Source organism: Sprattus sprattus, assembly GCF_963457725.1.
Source record: "Sprattus sprattus genome assembly, chromosome: 11".
In the NCBI taxonomy this organism is placed as follows: Eukaryota; Metazoa; Chordata; class Actinopteri; order Clupeiformes; family Clupeidae; genus Sprattus; species Sprattus sprattus.
In genome coordinates this window covers 26,052,030-26,075,899 of record NC_137909.1, presented here as the reverse complement: position 1 = coordinate 26,075,899, position 23,870 = coordinate 26,052,030, and the positions used below count along the sequence as shown (strand labels likewise).

Genomic DNA, 23,870 nt, shown 5'->3' with positions numbered 1-23,870 from the left:
GGATAACGAAAAAGTGGGATAATTTAATGTGGAGCCACATCATGTTTGCTTATGAAGGCTCCTGAATGTAACTTTCTTCCATAGCGTTCCACTTGTATCTTGCTACTCTAGCTATGTAGAAAGAGGGGAGATATTACTGTTGGTTGCTGCCAATAGTGGAAAAAAAAGGTATTGCTGCATGAGTAAATCGGATAACTTAATGTACCTACTGAATAGGTCGCCTTAATCATAAAAAAAAAATTGCCCCCCCTGAGAATTTTTTCAGGAGCCGCCACTGCGTTTAAGCAGGTAATATATATGCAAGCTCTTTACCACAGATGTATCATCCTGACAAGAGTGATTCCTGTATGTTTTGTACAGAAAAATAATGACAAAAAAATAAATTACTAAATGTACAGACCTTTTCCATTTGGAAAAACTTGTTTTATTAATTTCAATTCATGCTCTCTTCAGGTCTGTGTGGAAACTTCAACATGAAGCTGTCTGATGACCTGAGGAGTCATCAAGGTATGGTGGAGGGCACTGCATCCTCTTTCGCTAACTCCTGGAAGGCCCTAACCACCTGCGCAGACAGTCCTGACAGGCTGGATGACCCCTGCTCGATCAGTGTCGACAATGGTGAGGCTTTACCCATTCTCTGGGATTATTCTCCACTGAGACATATCGATAATTTCTTCAGAAAGGTGGATTTTCAAACACTGTTAAGCATTGTGAAATTGAACACCAGTTGAAGTCATTTTGAAATGCTATCTAATTTGGAATTTGAAACATTGTGGAATTGAAATCCATATTAAAGTCAATTTTACTCCTCAGATTTCAATCACAGATTGGAACTGCAACCAACTGAACTACTGAACTGCTCACATTTCATGCTTGTTTACCCCTCTTTTCAAGCTTGTTTACACCTCTCCTTTCAGAGAACTTCGCCGAGCACTGGTGTTCCTTGCTCAAAAACAAAGAGAGCGCTTTTTCAAAATGCCATAAAGCTGTGAACCCAGACATCTACTACAAGGTTCAGTACAGTGATTCTCTTGATTTTGTCATTCAACACAATCCATAGTATAAAAAAACAACCTCTGAAGAATCAGAGAATTTAGGGATTAAGTCACAGAAACAGACATTAAATCATACATAAACTATGTACTCTGTCTTAAATAAAACATGATCTGACTGTACCTGTAATGAGAAGCTGTCTTGTACACACCTTAGTGAGGTGACTGATGTCTGCTGTGTGCTATCTGACGTGTTTGTAGAGGTGTAAGTACGCCAGCTGCACCTGTGATAAGAGCGAGGAGTGCTTGTGTGCTGTGGTCTCCTCGTACGTGCGCGCCTGCTCCGCCAAAGGAGTCTTCCTGCCTGGCTGGAGGGACACCGTGTGCAGTAAGGACCACGCTTACATCAAAAGCTTTTAAAAGACCCAATGAAAGTTCCTCATATTTCACATAAATGTCACAGTTAAATTCAGTATTATTTTGTCGCTTGGACTTAACACATAAGAACAACAACACTACTACTTATCAGCCCACAATTCAGTAGATTATTTTTAGAATTTGTATATTTGTAATTGGACTTATTCATTTATTATTTATTTGAGTTTTCATCACTTGTGAAAATCTCTGCATTTATGTATATAAAATTGAGTAAAATCGACCTGAACTGAACCGTCACATCCACAGAGAAGTACACAGACCACTGTCCAGCCACCCAGACCTTCTCCTACCAGCTCCAGGGCTGCCAACGCACGTGCCACTCCCTCGGCTCCGACCGCCAGGCCTGCTCCCCCGACTTCCTGCCTGTGGACGGCTGCTCGTGCCCCGACGGCCTCTACCTGGACGACTCAGGTGTGTGTGTTCCCATGAACAAATGCCCCTGCCAGCACAATGGAGACTACATCAAGCCCGGCAAGTCCATCAACATCAAGGACGAGCACTGGTAAGAACAGATGCCCGCACCTTTGCTTCATACTCTACAACCTCACAAACATGTCTTTGGCATATGACTGCGAATGATTCCTTTTATTTATTTATTCATTTATTTTGCTCACATTATGTGGTTATGGTTGTATCGTAATTTCATATGCTGATTGTAGTGCATTGAGTTACTTCCTTGTATAAAATTCTCTGTATAAATAAAGTTTGATTAGAATAAATTTGTACATAATATACTGATTAAGTTTAAGCATATACTATGTTGATGCAAGTCATTTCGTTTTGAATTCATTACACTGGACATGGGACAAAAAATAGGAAATGTAACAAACTAAATTTTTGTCTTTCAGTGTTTGCAAGAATGGGAAGCTCCGCTGCAAATCTCCGGAAAAATTGCCCAAGGGTGAGAAAGCGGGCACCATTCTGAACATAATCACACAGATTACTGGTCTCCTGTTATAGAACTATGAAACTGTGGTCATTCCTTATAATCTTGCGTCACACTTTTGACTATGATGACAGAGACCACAGAGTGTATGTGTGTGTGTGTGTGTGTGTGTTTCCTCTACTCCTAGTCTGTCAACTCACCTCGTAGCTGATTAATCATTGCTAAAGAGTCATTGCTCATTTGTGTGTGTGTGTGTGTGTGTGTGTGTGTGTGTGTGTGTGTTTGTGGTTTCCCCACCTTCAGGCTGTTCTGCTCCCAAGGTCTTCTTCAACTGCTCTGCCGTGGACAACAGTGATGCTGAGATGGAGTGTGTCAGGACCTGCATGCAGCGAAATGTTGACTGTGTGAGTCTTCCTTCCTCCTCAGCAGCTGATAGCATCACAGCATGTCTATACCTAATGATGCAAAAGTGACTAAATGTTTATTTGGGTCTAGGTTTAGGTATTTTAGAAGATGACGGATTTATTTTATTTTGTAGGTGTTTTAGCAGATGTTCTATAGGTCCCCACTGTATCAGTTAGCTTGCCGACTGAGCTGTTGCAGAAGCTGAGGAATAGGCGAGCCAAGCTAGCATCCTTTAGTCATAAACAGAGTCATATTTATTTAAGTCAAATGTATTTATATAGCACATTTAAAAACTGCTCACGCTGACCAAAGTGCTTTATTGAGAGATACCATGTTGAAAATATCTTGAGTGTTTTCTGAGAGCGTGTTTCTCTGGACAGATCGCAACGGAGTGCGAGTCTGGTTGCCGGTGCCCTGCTGGTTTGTTGGATGATGGCAGGGGTCACTGTGTGGAGGAACACAACTGCCCGTGCCACCATGACGGCCACATCTACTCCTCGGGCGCTCAGATCCCTCTACAGTGCAACAACTGGTGAGTGACTGTGAAATATCACCCCTCATTTGTACTTCTTTTTCTAGTAAGGTCTTGACAATTCTATATGTTACGCATACTAAGATACTATGTACTTTATGAAAATGTACTTCTTATAGTAGTAGATAGTTTGACAAGATGAACTTCGGGTTAGATAGAGGAATATCCAATATTTTGTACTTATAGGTAAGTTGTAAAGACATTTGCAATATTTTTTTGGAAGGTTGAAAGGATAAATATACATGCCACAGCACATGAAGCTAACAGTGAGTCATGTTTGTCTAATGTCATCCAGCACTTGCAATAGTGGACAGTGGATCTGTTCAGACAAGACGTGTTCAAGCACCTGCACCATCTATGGAAGTGGACATTACCAGACTTTTGATGATCAGAGGTTTGGATTCAATGGAGAATGTAGCTATGTCGCTGTTCAGGTACTAAAATAATACTACTTCAAAAAAAGTTAAACATTACTGGGCATAACTACGTACTGCTTTATCTGAATGGAAATTCAATATGCTCAGTCAACACAGATTGTGCATTGCAGTAATATGGGTTTGCCGGTGTTATCTTGCACAACACTGTGTTGTGTGATTGATTTGTGATTTATTCAGGCCTGTGTCTGTCTGCGCACTATGATGTAATGGGCTTTAGTTTTGCATATTATTATTTAATATTTGACTAAAGGTCTTTGGTATGGATTGCGGTAAAGCTACTTTTCTCTCTCCTAACAGGACAAATGTGGGAACACACCTGGCAGCTTCAATGTGATCACTGAGAATGTACCTTGTGGAACCACTGGAACCACATGCTCGAAATCCGTCAGGATTGTTTTAGGGGTAACGCAGTGCATTTCCTATTTCTCAAAAGCTATAATTATTCATGTACTGCTGATGTTGATGTTATCGGGTTTTATAACCATTCTGGCATCAAAACACACCAACACACTGTATAGGTTATTATAGGTTACTATATGTGTATATATGTTTATCTGATCGTATTGGATATTTATTTTGTATATTTAATAGATTTATTATATGTTTATTATATGTGTAATTTATGTTCAGAGTACTATATATTATGTTATGCTATGGTAGGTTGTTGTGCGGTGTGTTGTCTTAAAAGTTTAAGTGCCCAGTCTGTGTTGTTCTGTGCATCTGACAAATAAAATACTTGAACTTGAACTATACAAATGCTGTGTGTCTATCACATGTCTCTGAAACGTTGGTTTACCTCACTTTCTATGGCCTCTCGTGTCTGATTTGAACAGAGAATGGAGGTGAAGCTGTCTGATGGGGCGTATGAGGAGATTGACCTGGGAGGAGATGGGCCTCGGATCAAGTATACAGTGCGGAATGTGGGCCTGTATCTCGTCATAGAGTCAGTCATCGGCCTCACTGCATTCTGGGACAGGAAAACAACAGTCCGCGTTATTCTGCAGCCGGAACTCATGGTGAGTAAATGCTTCATTGCTTCAATACATACTTCACGCCATACTTTAGTCTTTCTCCGATAAAAGTCGAAAGAGAAACAACCGAAAGCTCAATATACAAAGATGGTGACTGTGTGTGTAAATATTGTCTATAAATAAGTAATGTAATGTCTAGTAATGGCTTGATACAATATATTACAATAATATAATGTTAATAATGTATAATAGTATCAGTAAGTTGTTTTGTGATTAAAACTAAAAGGTTAAAACCTTGCAAACATCACCAAAAGCTGGACTGGCACGGACACATAAAGCTTGCTAACTTACTAAACGGTGTCTTATAATATAGCGATGTGAAATATGATATAATGGCCATGTTGTGCTGTGAGAGCTGTGCATAGCCTGGATGGCTAATGGGAATGGCAGGTGCATTTATCTGTCCTTCACATGACCAGATACCATGAAATTGAATTTGAGGATGATATCAAAATGAGTTGCCTTCAAATTACTGCATAATATTACTTTACTGTTATTAATACAACTAACATTATCATAAAATAATACAATAACATTGTTGTCAGTGAATCATCATGTAGTAAGCTAAAGGGCTGTGATTAATGATGGCTCCACAGGGTAAGGTGTGTGGTTTGTGTGGCAACTTCAACGGAGACGGCAAGGACGACTTCACCACTCAGGGTCAGCTGCTGGTCAGCGACGTCCTGGAGTTCGCCAACAGCTGGAAAGTATCTTCCTGTCCGGACGCGGAAGAAAACTTTGACCCCTGCTCTAAAACGCCCAATCGACACACATGGGCGAAGATGCAGTGTGGCATCATTAACTCAGACACCTTCAAAAACTGTCACCCGAAGGTATGTGGGGCTTTTGAACAGGGTCTCAAAATGTTCTTCAATTCATTTGATGTTAGCTAGCATGTAAAGGACTGGTATTTGGCAGCCACGTTTATTCAAAGCAACATACAGACAACCTGCAGCGATCCAGAATCGGACCCGGGTCAACCTCTTGAACCTGGGTCAGGTGGCAACGAAAACCACTGCACCACCTTAACCAGCATATACAGCAACATGTCATGGTATCATGTAGTGATAATCTAAAGCAGGCCTACAGTATAATGTTTTGCGTGTGTAATTATATGAAACTATGTTAAGTGTTACGCGCTGTCACAGACTGAAAATTAGGGTGCTATACTGTACTTAATGGTGTAACACGATCTTTTTGATATGTATATGCACAGGTGAACCCTAATCCCTTCTTTGAGAACTGTGTGAAAGACTCCTGTGCCTGTGACAATGGTGGAGACTGTGAGTGCTTCTGTACGGCTGTGGCTGCCTACGCACAGGCCTGTAATGAGGCCGGGGTCTGTGTGGCTTGGAGGACCCCAGAAATATGTCGTGAGTACATGACAATTATGACGCTTTTTCATTAGCCAGAGAGTCTAGTGCTGTGAGTAAACATCACACCATGACACATTAAGAGACGTGCTAGTGTGTGTGTGTGTGTGTGTGTGTGTGTGTGTGTGTGTGTGTGTGTGTGTGTGTGTGTGTGTGTGTCCTCACAACCCGATACCTTAAGACATGGGTCGGGAACCTATGGCTCGCGAGCCACCACTGGCTCTTTTGCTGACGGCCGGGGCTCTTGGACGAAATGGGTTGGAGAAAAAAAACGTGTAATCAAGGGATCAGCCTAGGCCTAGTAGAAGGCTTAAATAACAGTCAATACTAGTTATATTAAAATGACAAGGCTTCGTGGCAAATACGTAGGTCTATCTGAGTTATTTAATATAACTTTCCACCTCACTTGACTCCGTAACCATAGCCTGCAAAATATTGTTACATTCGCGGCTGGTTGCCATGCCAATATCTAACAAAATCACAGATTTCCCTACATTTCCGTCAACGAGAAAACTTCCATTGTTAAAGTTGATAGGCTAGAGAAAAATTTCGAAAAGGAAAAAAACTAATTGTGCATCCCTGGTGTTTCTATCGGCTATTTCGAAATAGAAGTTGCCGACGTGACCTCGTCTGGCATCTGGGTGGGCAAGTTCAAATCAGTGGACGATCAGCTGGAGGGAATCGCACGTCAGCGAGCACAGCTTGCGAGCAAACACAAGTGGACTGACATGGGAAAGCTTCCATCTCAAGACGAACTGCTTCTAATAACTTGGAATGAACTGCCCATTACATAACGCACATTGCAATATGTTAGTATTGCCGTGTTACCCATGTTCGGTTCCACTTATGCATGCGAGAAATCTTTCTCACATATGAAAAATATAAAGACGAACCTGCGCTTGCGTTTAAACGACGAAAGCCTCAATGCTTGCATGAAGCTTCACCTCACTGAATATGTGCCAGACTACAAGGCCATCAGCAAGTCTATGCAGCACCAGAAGTCGCATTAATCTCTGGTAGGCCTAATGTTCAATTTCGAGTGTTGTGTTGTCAACGTTGTTAACTTCATGTCGTTGTTACGCTGTAACGTTGTTAACTTCTGTCATTTCCCAAAGCCATTTACATTTCAAGTTACTAGTACAATAACTTTTAAAACTAGTAGAAAATGTATTTAAAAAACTCTGTTGATTAAAAGTAAATGTTAGTTAAATATCCAAACCCCTTCTTGTAACTGTCTTTTTGTGGCTCTTCTGAGATTAAAAAAAAAAAAAAAATGGTAAAAGTGGCTCTCCAGGCAAAAAAGGTTCCCGACCCCTGCCTTAAGAGATGCGTTAGCGACAAACAATTATGCAATTATGACGAATTGTTATGATGAATTCTGAGAATCATGTCTTTCTCAGTTCGCCTTCCAACACAGTGTGAAGCCTGCTTTGAGGATGGGTCACATGATCATGCTCACAGCACACTAAATGTACACTGTGCATCCAGTGCAGTTACTGAGTGAACCAGTGTACACTGAACTCCATAACTTGTTGAGAGGACTTAAGTTTGAAGTTAGTCGAAGTTGAAAACTTCTAAAGGATAACCCATAAAGTCAACAACAACAATCATGATGTCAAAGCAGTTTGCTTCAACGATTGTCTGTCTTTTGCCCAAAATGGCTGTTACAACAGCACACTGTATGAATCCCATTTATAGATCGTTATTGTAGCTCACTTGTAAGTCTAATTTGCCATCAAAACTCATAAACTAAATTCATGAATCACAAATGTTCCTACTCTTCCTAAACCATTCATTAACGGATCATTTCCTCCCTCCTGTGTTGTTTATTCTTGCCATTGCCATGGAACATTAACGCCATCAATCTGTGCTGTACGTAGCTTTCTAAAAAGCTTGACATTTTATGCTCTGATGACATAAGTATAATGACACGCATGAAACATCCGCCTTCTGTGCGTACCAGTAAATGTTTGCATGTCTGTTATAATTGCATGTCTGTTCTCCCTTGTACGTCAGTTTGGATAAAATCGTCTGCTAAATGACTAAATGTAAATAATGTTTGTTTGAATTTTAGCCGTTTACTGTGACTATTACAATGGCCTCAACGGACTTAATTGCACATGGCACTACAGCCCTTGCCACACCCCCTGCTACAAGACCTGCCTCAACCCCGAGGGAATCTGCAGCGCCCCAATTCCCAATCTGGAAGGTGAGATGGGGTTTTAAATTAGTTTGTTAGATTCAACGTTATTGTACAAAGCTTATGAAATATAGTTAGCATCTTACCAAAAGCGTACAAAAATAATATTATTTACTGAAGTGCAGGTTTGAGTACGTATTACAGCATACTTAAGTGATGTGCTTTAATTATGATCATAAATGACTGAAATGGCAGTTTTTTTAATGTCCAGGTGGTAATACTGAGCAACATAGAAATATGGGTATTTGTTGTAACAATGCTTCTTGGCAAAAAATTCTTGTACCATTGGAAAGCCTGTTGACTCCCCTTTCAGATGGTACCACATGTGCAAGGAACATGCATTTTGTGGGATGAGCTGCAGAGCTGAGTTTGTGGGAAACATTCGCCAAACAGCTTATTCTGGCAAACTTTTCATGGGCGCAACCCACAAACTCAGCTCTGCAGCTCACGATTTATTGCCAAGAAGCATTGTTTCAACAAACAAATAATCTACCAAACACAAATGTCCTTACTTTTTGTTCTATGTTTATATAGAGAGAGAGAGAACATGAGGAATATAGAACAGGTGTAGACTTTACTTAATGTTCCTTTAATCTTGAGTGATTTAAGCACCAAAGAGGTAAATCCTGTTGTTTTGCAGGTTGTTATCCCATCTGTCCTGAGGACAAGCCCATATTTGATGAGGAAAAGCAGATTTGCGTTGAGGAATGTGAAGGATGCATCATCAATGATCACATGTACAAACCAGACGAGGAGGTCCCCACTGACAAACTCTGCAATATATGGTAAGTCATGTCAATGATGTCGTAGAAATGATGCGTATTGCAAATGTCATTGCGCAAGGCAATATCCTTAGGTTCTGATTGGCCCATGGCCCTTTTATATATCTATCCTTAGGTTCTGATTGGCCCATGGCCATTTAACATATCTATCCTTAGGTTCTGATTGGTGTGCGACCAATTTCTTACTCTTAGTGTTGTGTGTTAGTTGGTTTTGAGCTATGATGACTTGAAATAATGAAATTAAATGCTAGTGCTTGTTAATTGAGCACATGCTGCAGTTACTGATATATTAAGGGAGTTGTGTGTGTGCACAAAACAATTAAACAAATCTGAATCATGTGTGTGAATACAGGAGAAGTGTTTATAGTTTTGGGAAATGGGTCTGTCTTTTGGTACATAGCATCATGGTTTGGGATGTTTAGTTTATAGGCCTAGTTATAGTGTGTAAGTGATTGAGAAAAACTGTAATGCATAACTGTGTTGTTTTTTGCAGTATCTGTAACCAGAATGGAAGTCTTACCTGCAACCAAATTCTTGGTAAGCCACAAGAATTAACTTGAAATATGAAATTTAGAAAATAGGCTTCATCTACAGCTTTATTAAACATGTCTGCTCATCTTTGTTAGGGTGTTGTGTGTTCAATGGAACTGAGTATGAAGAAAATGAAGTTATTTACAATGTGACGGACAAAATTGGGATGTGCTACTATGCTATCTGCAAAAACCAGACAGTTAATAATGAGAGTAAGCCTTGCGGTCCCACACCATCACCACCAACACCAATGCAAACGACTCCAACCCCTGGAGCACCATCTACAACCACTCCTCCACCCACTCCTACACCAACAAGACCCCCAGCGTCAACAACCCCATGCGTTCCCTCGTGTGAGTGGACCGAATGGTTTAATGTCGACAAACCCGTCCAGATAGAGGACGATGATGATGAAACATATGAAAATATTAAGAAAAACGGTGAAATCATTTGTGATAAACCAGAAAACATAAGTTGTAGGGCTAAAGGCTATGAGGATATCACCTTTGAGGAGTTTATCAGCGAGGCGGGTCAAGATGTTCAATGCAATGTTTCATATGGGTTGCTGTGTGAGCAACACAAACAAACACATCAAAAAAAGTGCTGGGACTATGAGATCCAAGTATATTGCTGCACACCATGCATCATCCCAACACCCACACCAACAACTACAGTCATATCAACACACTCATCAGAGAAAACAACTGTATCAAGCCCGCAACCATCATCAACACTAACCTCAACAACAGGACGCCCAATATCAACCACAACAATGTTTACCCCAAGAACAGTATCTACAACAGTGGAACAAACAGAAACAACAGCAGCAACTAGTGCAGGATCGTCGGCAACAGAAACACCAGTTGTAACAACTATGTTTACTGTGAGAACAGAGTCCACCTTGTCCCCTCACATTACATTGTCCCCTCACGTTCCATCATCCCCTCAAGAAGAGTTTATTACCTCAACAGTAACAAACCCAGAAACGTCATCAACCACAACCACAGGACCAACATCTACAACAGGAAAAACTACTGTGGTGAGCCCAACGCCTGAAACAGCCCCTTCACCCGGTCCATCCACAACCACAACCACAACCACAGGACCTCCAAAGCCAACGCCATCAATCGGAACCCCAAAAGTATTGCCTATAACAGGGAGAACTACTCCTGAAACAGCCCCTCCACCCAGTCCATCCACAACCACAGGACCTCCAAAGCCAACGCCATCAATCGGAACCCCAAAAGTATTGCCTTTAACAGGGAGAACTACCCCTGAAACAGCCCCTCCACCCAGTCCATCCACAACCACAACCACAGGACCTCCAAAGCCAACGCCATCAATCGGAACCCCAAAAGTATTGCCTATAACAGGGAGAACATCCCCTGAAACAGCCCCTCTACCCAGTCCATCCACAACCACAGGACCTCCAAAGCCAACACCATCAATCGGAACCCCAAAAGTATTGCCTTTAACAGGGAGAACTACCCCTGAAACAGCCCCTCCACCCAGACCATCCACAACCACAACCACAGGACCTCCATGTGTCTGCACAGTAAATGGGAACCAGTACAAACCTGGTAAGATGTTAACCCTTTTTTTCTGTATTACAATCCAGAAGTGCTTTCATTACTTTACACCTCTGGTAATTTAAGTACAAACTCAACTAGGTTAAATGGCATCAACCGTTCTTCTATTGAAACATTTAATACTGAAGAATTACTGCTCTTACAATCTTAACTCCCTTTATATGGATTTTTAATTTAATTTATATGTGATATTGAACATGTGAACATTAAATCGGTCAATAGTGTTTCGGGCAGTAGAGTTAGATCCCGACTCCATCGTCAAAGTGTCCTTGAGGAAGACACTGAACCCCCAACTGCTCCCAATATGCAGGTTGTCTAGATAATATCCTCTGCCATCAGTGTGTGAATGGGTAGATGTCTGAGGCATTAACCTATAAAGCGCTTTGAGTGCTCTATGACTAGAAAGGCGCTATATAAATGCATGCATGCAATATACATGAGTGTTGTATATACAAAGGTAGGTGGAACATTAGTTTTTGTAGTTACCCTCACGGTCTGTTTATAGATAGATTATTTTTATTTGTCTTTGCAGAAACTTGTTTTGTGCCATTGACAGTGCATCTGATAGTTACAAAAACAGAAAAGACACAAAGACAAATACAGACAGAACACAACATGACATAGGACAGGACAATACCCTCTCATATTACAATACACAACCCCCTCAAAATACAACACAATGGAAAAGTGTGGTGATGAGTGTAGTTACATTACAGTTGGATTCTTATTTAACAGGGATGTACTGGTGCGTATAAAAGACTTACGGGCTCTATTTGTCTGTAATGAAGGCAGCCTGAACCTCCTGCCTGAAGGCAACAACTCATACGCCTGATGTAAAGGGTGTGACACATCATTACAAATACTATGTGCCTTTCTTACCACCCTTGCTTCAACAGTCATGGCCAAGCTATTTAATGGCTGGCAGGCAATCTTGCTGGCCATGTTAATTATCTTGTGAAGCTTATTTTTGTTTGCTACTGACAGTGAAAAGTACCAGGCCACAGAACAAAAACATAAAATGCTCTCAACAAAAGAGTGGTAAAAAATACGCATCATGTCTCTGTCAACTCTGAATTGTGTTGCATGTTTATGTTGCATACTGTTAAAGTGTTGTAATGTTTGAAATGTGATTACGTATAACTTCTGTTAGGGGAATAAATTAATGAAACTGATGTGAAATTTTAAACCAAATGAGATTCAAAAGAAAAATAACAATGTACAACAATTGTTTAACATCTCTGCTTGTTAATGTTTCCAGGCGATATCATCTATGATGAGCATGACATTGGCTCAGGGATCTGTCTCACCATGATTTGCTCCAATATCTGTGAGATTCAGAACAGCACAGCACCTTGTCCCACACCCACCCCCGTTCCCACTCCCACTCCTACTCCCTCTGTCACTCCAGACTGTCCTGAGTGGGACAAAGTGGTGAGTAACCACTGATGAAGTACTTTTTCGAAAAATTTAAAGAGTTACTGAAGTGAACTAAGTGAATTGTCAATAATATCATTTTAAAATGTAAAATTCCCTCTTTTTTTTCCTTAGCAAAATGAGATCTTTTGGCTCTGCAACTGCACACTGGCACGCTGCATTGAGGACAACATCATTGAGATTATCCCTTACGAGTGTCCACCTCTCCAGACTCTCACCTGTGCTCACGGGAAGAAACCAGTGCTGGTGTGGGATGAGAACTTCTGCTGCCAAAAATATGCCTGTGACTGTATGTCCCTTGATTACTACAGATAAATCTTAACTGAGGTTTAAAAGCATCCTAATCTTAACTGAAATGTTTAAAAGCAACCAAATCCTTACTGAGGTTTATGAAGGAACCAAATATTAAGGTTTAAAAGCAACCAGTGCTGGTTTGGGATGAGAATGTTTGCTACCAAAATACGCCTGTGACTGTATGTGCCGTCATGATTACATAATTGTTTAACTTCAAAGTTTTAGATAGTATATACGTGAACATGTTTACCTCAGTTGCTATATGATTTTTTTGTCATTAACACCAGAAAAGTATTTATGCTGTCCATAGTTGGAGGCCTGAGATAGGGCTGTTGTTCATTTTAACTTCAGTTGGTGGGTTGAACGTATATATTTTGAATACATGTTGAATACTAAATATAACCCTTAATTATGTTTTTTAGGTACCTGTGAAGGATGGGGAGGTCCCCACTATGTGACATTTGATGGGCTTTCCTATAGTCACCAAGGAAACTGCACCTATGTGCTAATGGAGGAAATCCACCCTGTGTACGATTTTAAAATCTACGTCGACAATGTCAAATGCGACCTCAGAGAGGACGTGTCCTGTCCACGCTCAGTCATAATCTCACACAAGTCAGACGTCATCACGCTGAAGAACAACAACCTTATGGGCCCTGCAAAACTGGAGGTAGGTTAAGGTACCACCTAGACAGCATTTGGAGGTAGGATGGCTAGTCACCCACCTAGACAGCATTTGGAGGTAGGATGGCTAGTCACCCACCTAGACAGCATTTGGAGGTAGGATGGCTAGGCACCCACCTAGACAGCATTTGGAGGTAGGTTAAGGTACCACCTAGACAGCATTTGGAGGTAGGATGGCTAGTCACCCACCTAGACAGCATTTGGAGGTAGGATGGCTAGTCACCCACCTAGACAGCATTTGGAGGTAGGATGGCTAGGCACCCACCTAGACAGCATTTGGAGGTAGGTTAAGGTACCACCTAGACAGCATTTGGAGGTAGGATGGCTAGTCACCCACCTAGACAGCATTTGGAGGTAGGTTAAGGTACCACCTAGACAGCATTTGGAGGTAGGATGGCTAGTCACCCACCTAGGCAGCATTTGGCGGCTAGTCACCCACCTAGACAGCATTTGGAGGTAGGATGGCTAGTCACCCACCTAGGCAGCATTTGGAGGTAGGTTAAGGTACCACCTAGACAGCATTTGGAGGTAGGATGGCTAGTCACCCACCTAGGCAGCATTTGGCGGCTAGTCACCCACCTAGACAGCATTTGGAGGTAGGATGGCTAGTCACCCACCTAGGCAGCATTTGGAGGTAGGTTAAGGTACCACCTAGACAGCATTTGGAGGTAGGATGGCTAGTCACCCACCTAGGCAGCATTTGGCGGCTAGTCACCCACCTAGACAGCATTTGGATGTAGGATGGCTAGTCACCCACCTAGGCAGCATTTGGAGGTAGTATTGCTAAAATCACAGATTCATAGACAGCATAGGGTTGCAAGGGAACAGCCAGCTGCTTTCCATTTTGGATGCAGCCAAGGAGTGAATTCAACAGGTTTCAGAGGTAGTGTTGCGGAGGCAACTAATTTGTAAGCTTCCTATTTTGCATGCAGCCGAAGGGTGACTTTAACATCATTGACTTTAATATGTGGTATGTTCTCCTACTGAATATTATTGCTTGTTATGGATGATTTACTGCTTAGATCTTCAGTACATGCAATTCAAATCAAACAGGACCTCTCACCACCATGAATTATCACTACTAGGTATAAATGAAATAAACCCATTTGAAATCTTCATGAGGAATAACCAAGGCTTTTGTATCTCTTTTTGTATCTTTTTTTTTTTATTTCTTTTCTGTATTGTTTTTGAATGCACTGTTTTAAATTGCTATCGTGACCCTGTTAAGCACCTTGAGACATCTTTGTATGTGAAAGTGTGCTATACAAATAAAATGCATTATTATTATTATTATTATTATTATTTATCTCTGCTTGTCCCATTCTTCATCTTCAGGCACAGAAGGATGGCACCACACTGAAGCTTCCGTACGCAAAGAACGGGATCAGGGTCTCAGGCTCCGGTCTCAAACTGATCTATGAGATTCCGCAGTTGCAAATAGTGGTGACCTTCGGAATAATAGGGTTCACAGTCAACCTTCCCTTCCAGCGCTTCGGCAATAACACACAAGGACACTGCGGTGAGTTCCGGATATTTCTTCTCTGTGCTACTGTTCTTTAGGGATGGTAGCATTGTGAGCATTTCCTCACACTCATTCACTGTTGATATAAATTCAAGTGACAGGACAGTGTCTCCAACATATGTTGAAATGTAACATGATGCCATAGCTTTAGTATGTAGATGTAGATAAATGTATGAAGACAGATAGAATATGAGGCACTTAAGTCCTGTGTGTTTGTGTGTGAGTGTGTGTGTGTGTTTGTGAGACTGTGTGTGTTTGTGAGACTGTGTGTGTGTTTGTGAGACTGTGTGTGTGTGTGTGTGTGTGTGTGTGTGTGTGTGTGCGTGCATGCGTGCTTCACATTCTCAGGAACCTGCAACAACAACCCACACGATGACTGCAGGCTGCCTGACGGCCGGCTCGTTGACAGCTGTGCCGTGATGGCTGACTTCTGGCCTGCCCAAGACGTCTACAGACCAGACTGTCCTGTGCCCGATGTGGTGCCCACTGGCATGCCCCCCCCAGTGCCATCACTCAGACCTTGTGGCGAACACTCAGTGTGTGACCTCATCAACAGCGAGTAAGTCAGAGGCCTTACGGTGCAAACCCATGTCACCGTTACGAGCGACGCGAAGTTTAAACCCAATGCATTTCAACGGGAGCCAATCCATTGTGACGTAGACCAGCGATTTGGCCGACGCGACCATGAAAATTCGAACAATGTTGAAACTTATGCAAATGAGGAGCAATTTTTCCCGGCAGCGGCCAATGAGATTGTTTGGTGTCGTCTTTGACGGTTTGAAAATTGTAGGACTGTACGCTATTTCCACACGCTACACCACGCCCACTCAAAGCGATGGAATTTGGTTGCGTCACTGTCATGGGTTTGCACCGTTAGGCATTTCCCCCTGGCATCACCACACGTAGGTGAAGTGCAGGGCCACATAGCACAGTCTGAATGGCGAGTTTCATTTAAAATGGGTTCATTTAGGAAACACTTTTATCCAAAGCTAGGTACCATACAGGTACACTTTTTCTCGGCTTGTGTACAAGTGACATCTTTTTTTCAAAGGAAATTTACTTTCCCACATGACTGATATTGATATTTAAATTAATTAAACACAACAGTGTAGTTTTTAGTGGCTGAGTTGTGGCTGAATCTAGTGGCTGAGTTGCTGAGTTTTAACCAACTGAATACCATTCCCATGTGCGAGTATCTACGGTGGACATCAAACGCAATAACAATGCGAAAAGCCCTATCTGGAGCCAGTGTTTTGGGATATCAATTCTGTGCTACTGTAGAAACATGGCAGAGTCCGTGGAAGTGGACCTACTCCCTATGTAGTTACAAAGACCTCATTCTAAGCTAACAAAAACATAATGATTCAAAATCGCAAGTAATTATACACTAATGAAAACATAATCATGAATACTTTATTCCATTTCTACTAATAGATGCCACTCAAAACTACACACTAGACCTTTAAAGGAGTAGTTTCCAAAGCAACTTCCTTGCAAGTCGTCTGAGGCCTCTGTTGTTGTTGTGCTCAGTTTGTTTGCAGAGTGTCACCCGCACATCTCTCCCGACCGCTTCTTCGACGGATGCGTGTTTGACAGCTGTCACATGGTGAATCCGGTTGCTCAGTGCACCAGCTTGCAGATCTATGCGGATGCTTGCATCCAGGTCGGGGTGTGTGTCAACTGGAGGGACCACACCACTCTGTGTGGTAAGCCTGCGTTCTCTCACTGATACACAATATTGTTGACACATCACCACACTATTCTGTGTGGTAGGCCTGTGTTCTCTTACTGATACACAATACTGTTGACATATCTCACACTTACACAGACTACCCGAGTGGAGATGCTTTTACATTAAACAGTGTTTGGGTAAATCTTTGCAAAACGAGAAAAAAAGCACTCAACACTCCACTTATCCAGACTCTTTGCTGTCTTCACTGATTAATGGATTGTATTTGACTGTATATCATTCAAATAAATCTAAATCTAAATGTAGCCAGCGACTGCCCAGCTGACAAGGTCTACAAGCCTTGCGGTCCCGCTGAACAGCCAACATGTGATGAAAGGTAAGTGGCATCTCCTGATCTGTGCTGTTGTGTATTGTTCCTGTTCAATAACACGTCCCATGAAGCTTCTTTTCACTGTACTGTTCATTACACAAGCTGAGTTTCCATCCAACCCAGTTTAAGCGCGTTCATGAAACTCCGGCTGAAGAAATTAGTTTCCATCAGCTGTGTTACTCGCACTTAGTTGCAAATCACAGGGTTAATCCACCGCTCTCTAGGGAATACATTTCTTATTCGACCTAAAAGATTTAAATGAGATTTTCATGTGTTCCCACTCAGGATTTCCTATTCAAATGCTCAAAATGCACATTAAATAGTTGGACTGAACCCAGCTACAATCTGTTACACAAACCTACCTGAGTAATCTAGGACTGCTCTTCTATTCATAGATTTATCATGACATTTCAAGGCTTTTGTCTTGTCACTTTTACACACTGAAGGTTTAAACATTAATATTTGTGGTTTGAATTGCACAGTGACACTGGCCCAGGCATGAATGTGACCACGGAGGGCTGCTTCTGTCCCGAGGGCACCAAACTCTTCAGCAAAGACTCCTCTGTGTGTGTGGACAAATGTGGTGGGTTATTTATATTATATTACATTACATTACATTATAAAACATTATGTTATATTATATTATATTATATATTACATTACATTACATTACATTACATAACATTATATTATATTGTATTTTATTATGTTATATCGTATTATCAGCTAATTCACTGGTGAACTTCTGTTTATCTAGGATGTTTGGATCCTAATGGTAAAGCACGAGAGGTGAGTTTGACTTAGCGTTTCCTTATCCTCACGACAGGAACTGGTCTAGTATAGTGAGCAACCTGAAGGGTGCTTTGTATTATAACAACATGCTGTCTTATAGTAACGTTAATGGGCAAAATAATAAAAGCATTTCACCCCATACTTGACGTTTTGACCATTAATTATTATAACCATGTGTGTATGTGGTTGTGTATGTGTGTGTGTGTGTGTGTGTATGTGTGTGTTTGTGTGTCTTTTGGTAGTTCAACGAGAGGTTTGAGCACAACTGTCAGGACTGTGTATGCGAGGAGTCCACCAAAGCCATCAGCTGCAAGGTGAAGCAGTGCCCGCCACCCAGTATCACCCCCTGCACTCAACCAGGTTTCGTCCTGGTCAACACAACAGACCCATCTGACCCCTGCTGCACACAGCTCTCCTGCCGTGAGTGCCTCCCCCTCTTCATCACTGAGAACACTGTGGGGGGTACAGAGAACACTGTTGGGGGGTACAGGGAACACTGTGGGGGTACAGAGAACACTGTTGGGGGGTTCAGGGAACACTGTGGGGGTACAGAGAACACTGTTGGGGGGTTCAGGGAACACTGTGGGGATACAGAGAACACTGTTGGGGGGTTCAGAGAACGCTGTGGGGGGGTTCAGAGAACGCTGTGGGGGTTTCAGAGAACACTGGGGGGAGGGGGTACAGGGAACACTGTTGGGGCGGGTACAGAGAACGCTGTGTGGGGGGTACAGAGAGAAAACACTGTGTAAACCTCAGTCCTACTCGCATTTATCTGAGCGTCTGCAATGCATGAATCACAGTCCTGCACCAGACTCGAACCTGAAACCACGCCTTCGGTCATGGGAGGCAGGTGGGCTGAGAAGGAGGCTGAAACCCATGGGTGCTGCCATCCATCACCGGCACGTCTCTTAATGTGTGCGTAAGGCCTGGCAGTGAGGTTTGGTGTTGGTGTTATAGTGGTTAGCATTGCCACCCTCTAGGGCAGTCAAGCCGGGTTTGATTCCCAGCCTGCAGGATGTAAATAGATGACAGCAATAGTAAATAAATGTAAATTCCGGTTTACTTAGTGCTTCACAGCTCCCTATCAGCAGGTTGCTGTTGCACTTGGACCTGTAGGTTTCAGCCTCTGTGCTGCTGGCTCATTCACCTGCCATGCCTGAAGTCGCGGGTTTGACCGTAGTGTGAAACGGTCAAACCTTCCTTTTACTGTTTCAATACATTGCCATCGTCCATGCGTGAGCACAAATATATTAACACGTGAAAACATAAAAACTTTCTAGCGTTTCCTTAAAAAAGCACTTTTTTCTGTCTGCATTTTCTTTCTTCAGGATGCGACAGCTCACTGTGTCCTACCCCTAATAAGAGATGCTCTGCGGGCTACGAGCCAGTGCTAATGCTAACAGAGGGGAAATGTTGCCAGGAGATCGGCTGTGGTATCCCCCTATTCTTCATCTCATTCATATCAGCATACTATTTTTTCTATTTTGACTCCGAGTAACTGTGTTTGTTTGTACTGTTCCTAGAGCCCAAGCCAGTGTGTCTACACAAACAGTTGGAATATAAGGTAATTTCACTTAACCTTCATGCAAAGAAATAAATTAATACAATAAAAAAAAAATTCCATTCAGGATCTCAAAAGGACATTTCCCGTTGTACTTTACAGTACATAACAGGACATATAGAGTACATAGTATATATACTCTATATATAAAACAGCAGTAAGGAGTTTTGATCTTAAACCATTGAGCTTACTACCTACACGGCATCACAGACTTTGCAGAATGCAGACCCCCCCAAAAGCCCAGTTGGCACTGATATAATCTCATTATTATCATTATTATTATTATTATTATTATTATTATTATTATTAATAATCTTGTTAACTGTTGTCTATTCTGGAGATATAGTTGACAATGTCGTGCAGTCACAGTTTTTCTTATATTGTGGTTGGGAGTTCGGCCAAGAATACAGAACTGCATAGTGCATACCTTGGATGGCTAGATGTGTATTTAGTGTATTCATGAAAATGAACAAAACATTCCTCAAAAAGTGGCAAACTGTTGCATAGTGTTGCTTTGAATAGGTAATGTTTGATGTAAAAGCATTCACTTTAGTTTAAAATCGAAAGAGTTTATATAAAGGATGATAGTTACGTGTAGCGGAGTATACTACTGCATTAGCTAACGTTCATTCATTCTTGCACATGTGTTTTTCTTACTCTCTAGCCTGGAGAAACCGTACCAGTGGTACCCTGTCAAGACTGCAAATGCTCTGAAGAGAAGGATCCCAAAACACCATTTTTAGTAGTCAAATGCAATATGATGAATTGTAATGAAGACTGCGAACCTGTGAGGACACTTATCACATACACCATGAATACTATTGTTTTATTTAGTTAACTTTTCCCTGTGTGTGTCTACTACTACAAGTGTAGTTTTAATTGGGTTTTTTAGAACACATATTAAATGATTTCCTCCTTCTCTCTCTCTCTCGCTTTTCCCCCCTCTCTCTCGCTCTCTCTCTCTCGTTCCTGCTTCTGTTTTCTCTCTGTGTTCCTCTTCTCCTGACAGGGATATGAATACCAGATTGACGATTATGACTACGATGCGTGCTGCGGCGAGTGCATCCAGACTCACTGCGCTCTTAACGTCAGCGGAGCAGTGCACCTGCTGGAGGTGCAGTATAGCAGACATGACCCTGTCACCCATCTCAGCTCTATGTGACCCTGTCACCAATCTCAGCTTTATCTGACCCTGTCACCAATCTCATCTCTATGTCACCCTGTCACCAATCTCAGCTCTATGTCACTAATCTCAGCTCTATGTCACTAATCTCATCTCTATGTGACCCTGTCACTAATCTCGGCTTTAGCTCTTTGTCTCCTGATAGCTATCCACACTGTGTAAACCAACAGTGTACCATCGCAATCAAGGAGAGTGAAATGGATACTCCAGTTCCCAGTAATGGTTTCAATGGCCTGTCAAACACAGAGGAAGAAGTACATTATCCCATGTGTAACCGGCCTTGATATTCACTCATTCCATGACTGTTGAATAAGTTTCAAACACCTCGATGTGTGTGCTGATCTTGGGTACCCTCCACGGTACAAAACATGAACATCCATTAATCCATTTTACACATTTCTAGTAAAATGATGCTAGTATTCTATCCTATACTGTTCCACCTGAGTAGTGTTTGATTGCCCACTATACTGTATGTGAACCTGTCCCCTCTTCTACATTTACATTTAGTAGACGCTTTTATCCAAAGCAACTTACAAGGATGTATACACAATTTTTTTTACACTGATGGCACACTGCACAGCAGGAGCAATTAGGGGTTCAGTGTCTTGCTCACGGACGCTTCGACAGGGAATCGAACTAGCAACCTCTTGATTACTAAACAACTTCTCTACCTCCTGTACCACTGTCTTCTACATCTGAACTGTGTGCTTTTGTCCTGTGTGTGTCCACAGCCTGGCAGCACCTGGTCCCCCCCTGACAGCAAATGTGTGACGTACATTTGCACTAAAGAGGGAGGCAAATTTATTGTTTCCAAGTCAGACATCCAGTGTCCCCCATTCAAGGAGAGCAACTGCCAGCCTGTAAGTAAATACCATAGAGGAGAGGCTGTACTTCCTTACACACACACACACACACACACACACACACACACACACACACACACACACACACACACACACACACACACACACACACACACACACACACACACACACACACACACACACACACACACACACACACATTCACTCACTCACACACACACACACACACACACACACACACAAAGTCTATCGCACATGAAGTAAAGCTAATATGTGGTGTGTGGGAGCCTTGCACATTGTTTGTGCTAGGGATCTGGCTCATGGTATTAAAGGAGCAAAATGATTTTGGCATGTTATTAAATTAGCTTTAGTTCATGCTCCTTGTTTGTTTCTTTTCTCACTACCAGTTGCCAATCAATAAAATGAGGGTTCTAGCTATATTTCTAAAGTGGTGTAATTTTTCCTCCTTAGGGAACCATTCAGACTCTCTCCAATGGCTGCTGCAAAGTTTGTAAGTATGCCATACCAAATACATTAAAAAAAAAAAATGACAACACATTTGTAGTGGGTTCTGGACAGCCGTGCATATTCATGTAAATTCTATGCAAACTGCAGACCTGAACCTGATCACACTGCATTAGCTGGAAGTGAACTGTGTGAGCTGAGCAAATAGCTCCTCTGTAAACACACTCCTCCGTCTCCACAGGTGAGCAGGTGAGCAACGGGTGCCAGGTAGAGACCACGCTGAAGACCATCACCCACCGAGGCTGCCAGTCTCAGGAGGAAGTGGAGATAGCCCACTGTGAGGGGTCCTGCAATGCATTCAGCAAGTGAGTGTCTCACAGACTGTGCATCTGATGACCACTCGGTTGTGCACGTGTAAATCCTGTTTGATTTGAACACACACACGCACGCACACACACACACACACACACACACACACGCACACACTGACAAACAGACACACGCGCACACACACACACACGCACGCACGCACAAACACACACACACACACACACACACACACACACAAACAAACAGACTGCAGTATTAACAAACAAGTGTGATTATGATTATGATTATGACAAAAAGACAAAGGCAGGCTAAAGATAGGTCCCATTGAGTAGAAACCTCAGGTACTAGTGCATGCATGTAGAGGTCAACATCCCTAATGCGTCCATGAAGGGCAGTGCTGGCCCAGTGGACCAGGACCCTAACTGACCCCTCTTCCCTGCTTCACAGGTACTCCGAGCTGGAGGCCTCGATGAAGCACACCTGCACGTGCTGCCGTGAGTCCCGCACCAGCAACCGCACTGTGAGTCTCACCTGCCTGGACGGCTCCAAGGTGCCCCACACCTACATGCACGTGGAGGAGTGCCAGTGCAGCGCCAAGCTCTGCGACGACAGCAGCCCGTGGGCGCCGCGCCGCACAGGGACGGGCTCTTTCGGCAGGGTCACGCCGAGAAGGAGGATCAGTACCGGAGGCCAGAGCCCCATAGTCAAGAGAAGCCTTTCAGGCAGAGGGGGTTAGAGACAATGGAGATGCAGTATACATGGTCCTGACCTTGTGCTGTCATGACGATGACCTATGTTGATCTCTCTCAACCCCACCAAACCTAGTTCCTTTCACATGTTAGAGTGAAATGCACAGGGACTATGCTATCTTATGTCACTTTAAAGAGCTTTATTAGTTTATCTGTGAACTACTGCATATGTTTAAATGTCTCAATAATATATCCTTGCTTTCTGTGGTAAATATATATACAGTATATATATATAATATATCCTTGTTCTTCTTATGAATTAAACTGCAATTACAAAAACAATGTTTATGTGGATGTCTATGTTTTGTCGTTGCATTGTATTTTCTCAAGATTTGGAGTTAGAATGGTCTTATATGTTATAAACAGATTTATATGAACAGGCCTCTAGGTTTTAGGAAGCATATTTTCAGATGTGAGGTTTTGGATGGCCACTCGGGTGTGCATGTGTAAATCCTGTTTGATTTGAACACACACACACAAACACACACACACACACACACACGCGCACACACACACACACAAACAAACAGACTGCAGTATTAACAAACAAGTGTGATTATGATTATGATTATGATGATGACAAAAAGACAAAGGCAGGCTAAAGATAGATCTGACTATCCCATGCTTACAAAAAAGGGCCTGGTTTAATACAAAATGTTCCCCAATTGCATCCTTAACATCAGATTATACTAAACACACACCTCGATCAACACTCCCTAAAGCGTTTCCTCTGGTTGCTCACTAAGTTACCTGCCTGTCCAAGTGAGGATGCCAGA

General features: G+C 42.3%; 1 protein-coding gene across 1 annotated transcript; it reads left to right on the top strand.

The window, feature by feature from the left end:
* Window positions 1-473: 473 nt before the first annotated feature.
* LOC308372389 (mucin-5B-like) lies at window positions 474-23,081 on the top strand (the record flags this gene model as incomplete). The annotated part of the gene is made up of 32 exons (XM_080847543.1): window positions 474-618; window positions 918-1,012; window positions 1,254-1,380; window positions 1,677-1,932; window positions 2,279-2,331; window positions 2,620-2,720; window positions 3,102-3,253; window positions 3,549-3,687; window positions 3,988-4,092; window positions 4,524-4,706; window positions 5,318-5,554; window positions 5,938-6,094; window positions 8,169-8,303; window positions 8,935-9,079; window positions 9,570-9,613; window positions 9,825-9,960; window positions 10,558-10,646; window positions 12,455-12,627; window positions 12,745-12,919; window positions 13,347-13,594; window positions 14,944-15,127; window positions 15,479-15,689; window positions 16,661-16,836; window positions 17,127-17,196; window positions 17,673-17,754; window positions 18,225-18,707; window positions 20,553-20,657; window positions 20,897-20,980; window positions 21,458-21,586; window positions 22,022-22,061; window positions 22,257-22,380; window positions 22,793-23,081. The coding sequence occupies 32 exons, from the start codon at window positions 474-476 to the stop codon at window positions 23,079-23,081; spliced, it is 4,872 nt and encodes a 1,623-aa protein (XP_080703669.1).
* Between the last annotated feature and the right edge of the window lie 789 nt (window positions 23,082-23,870).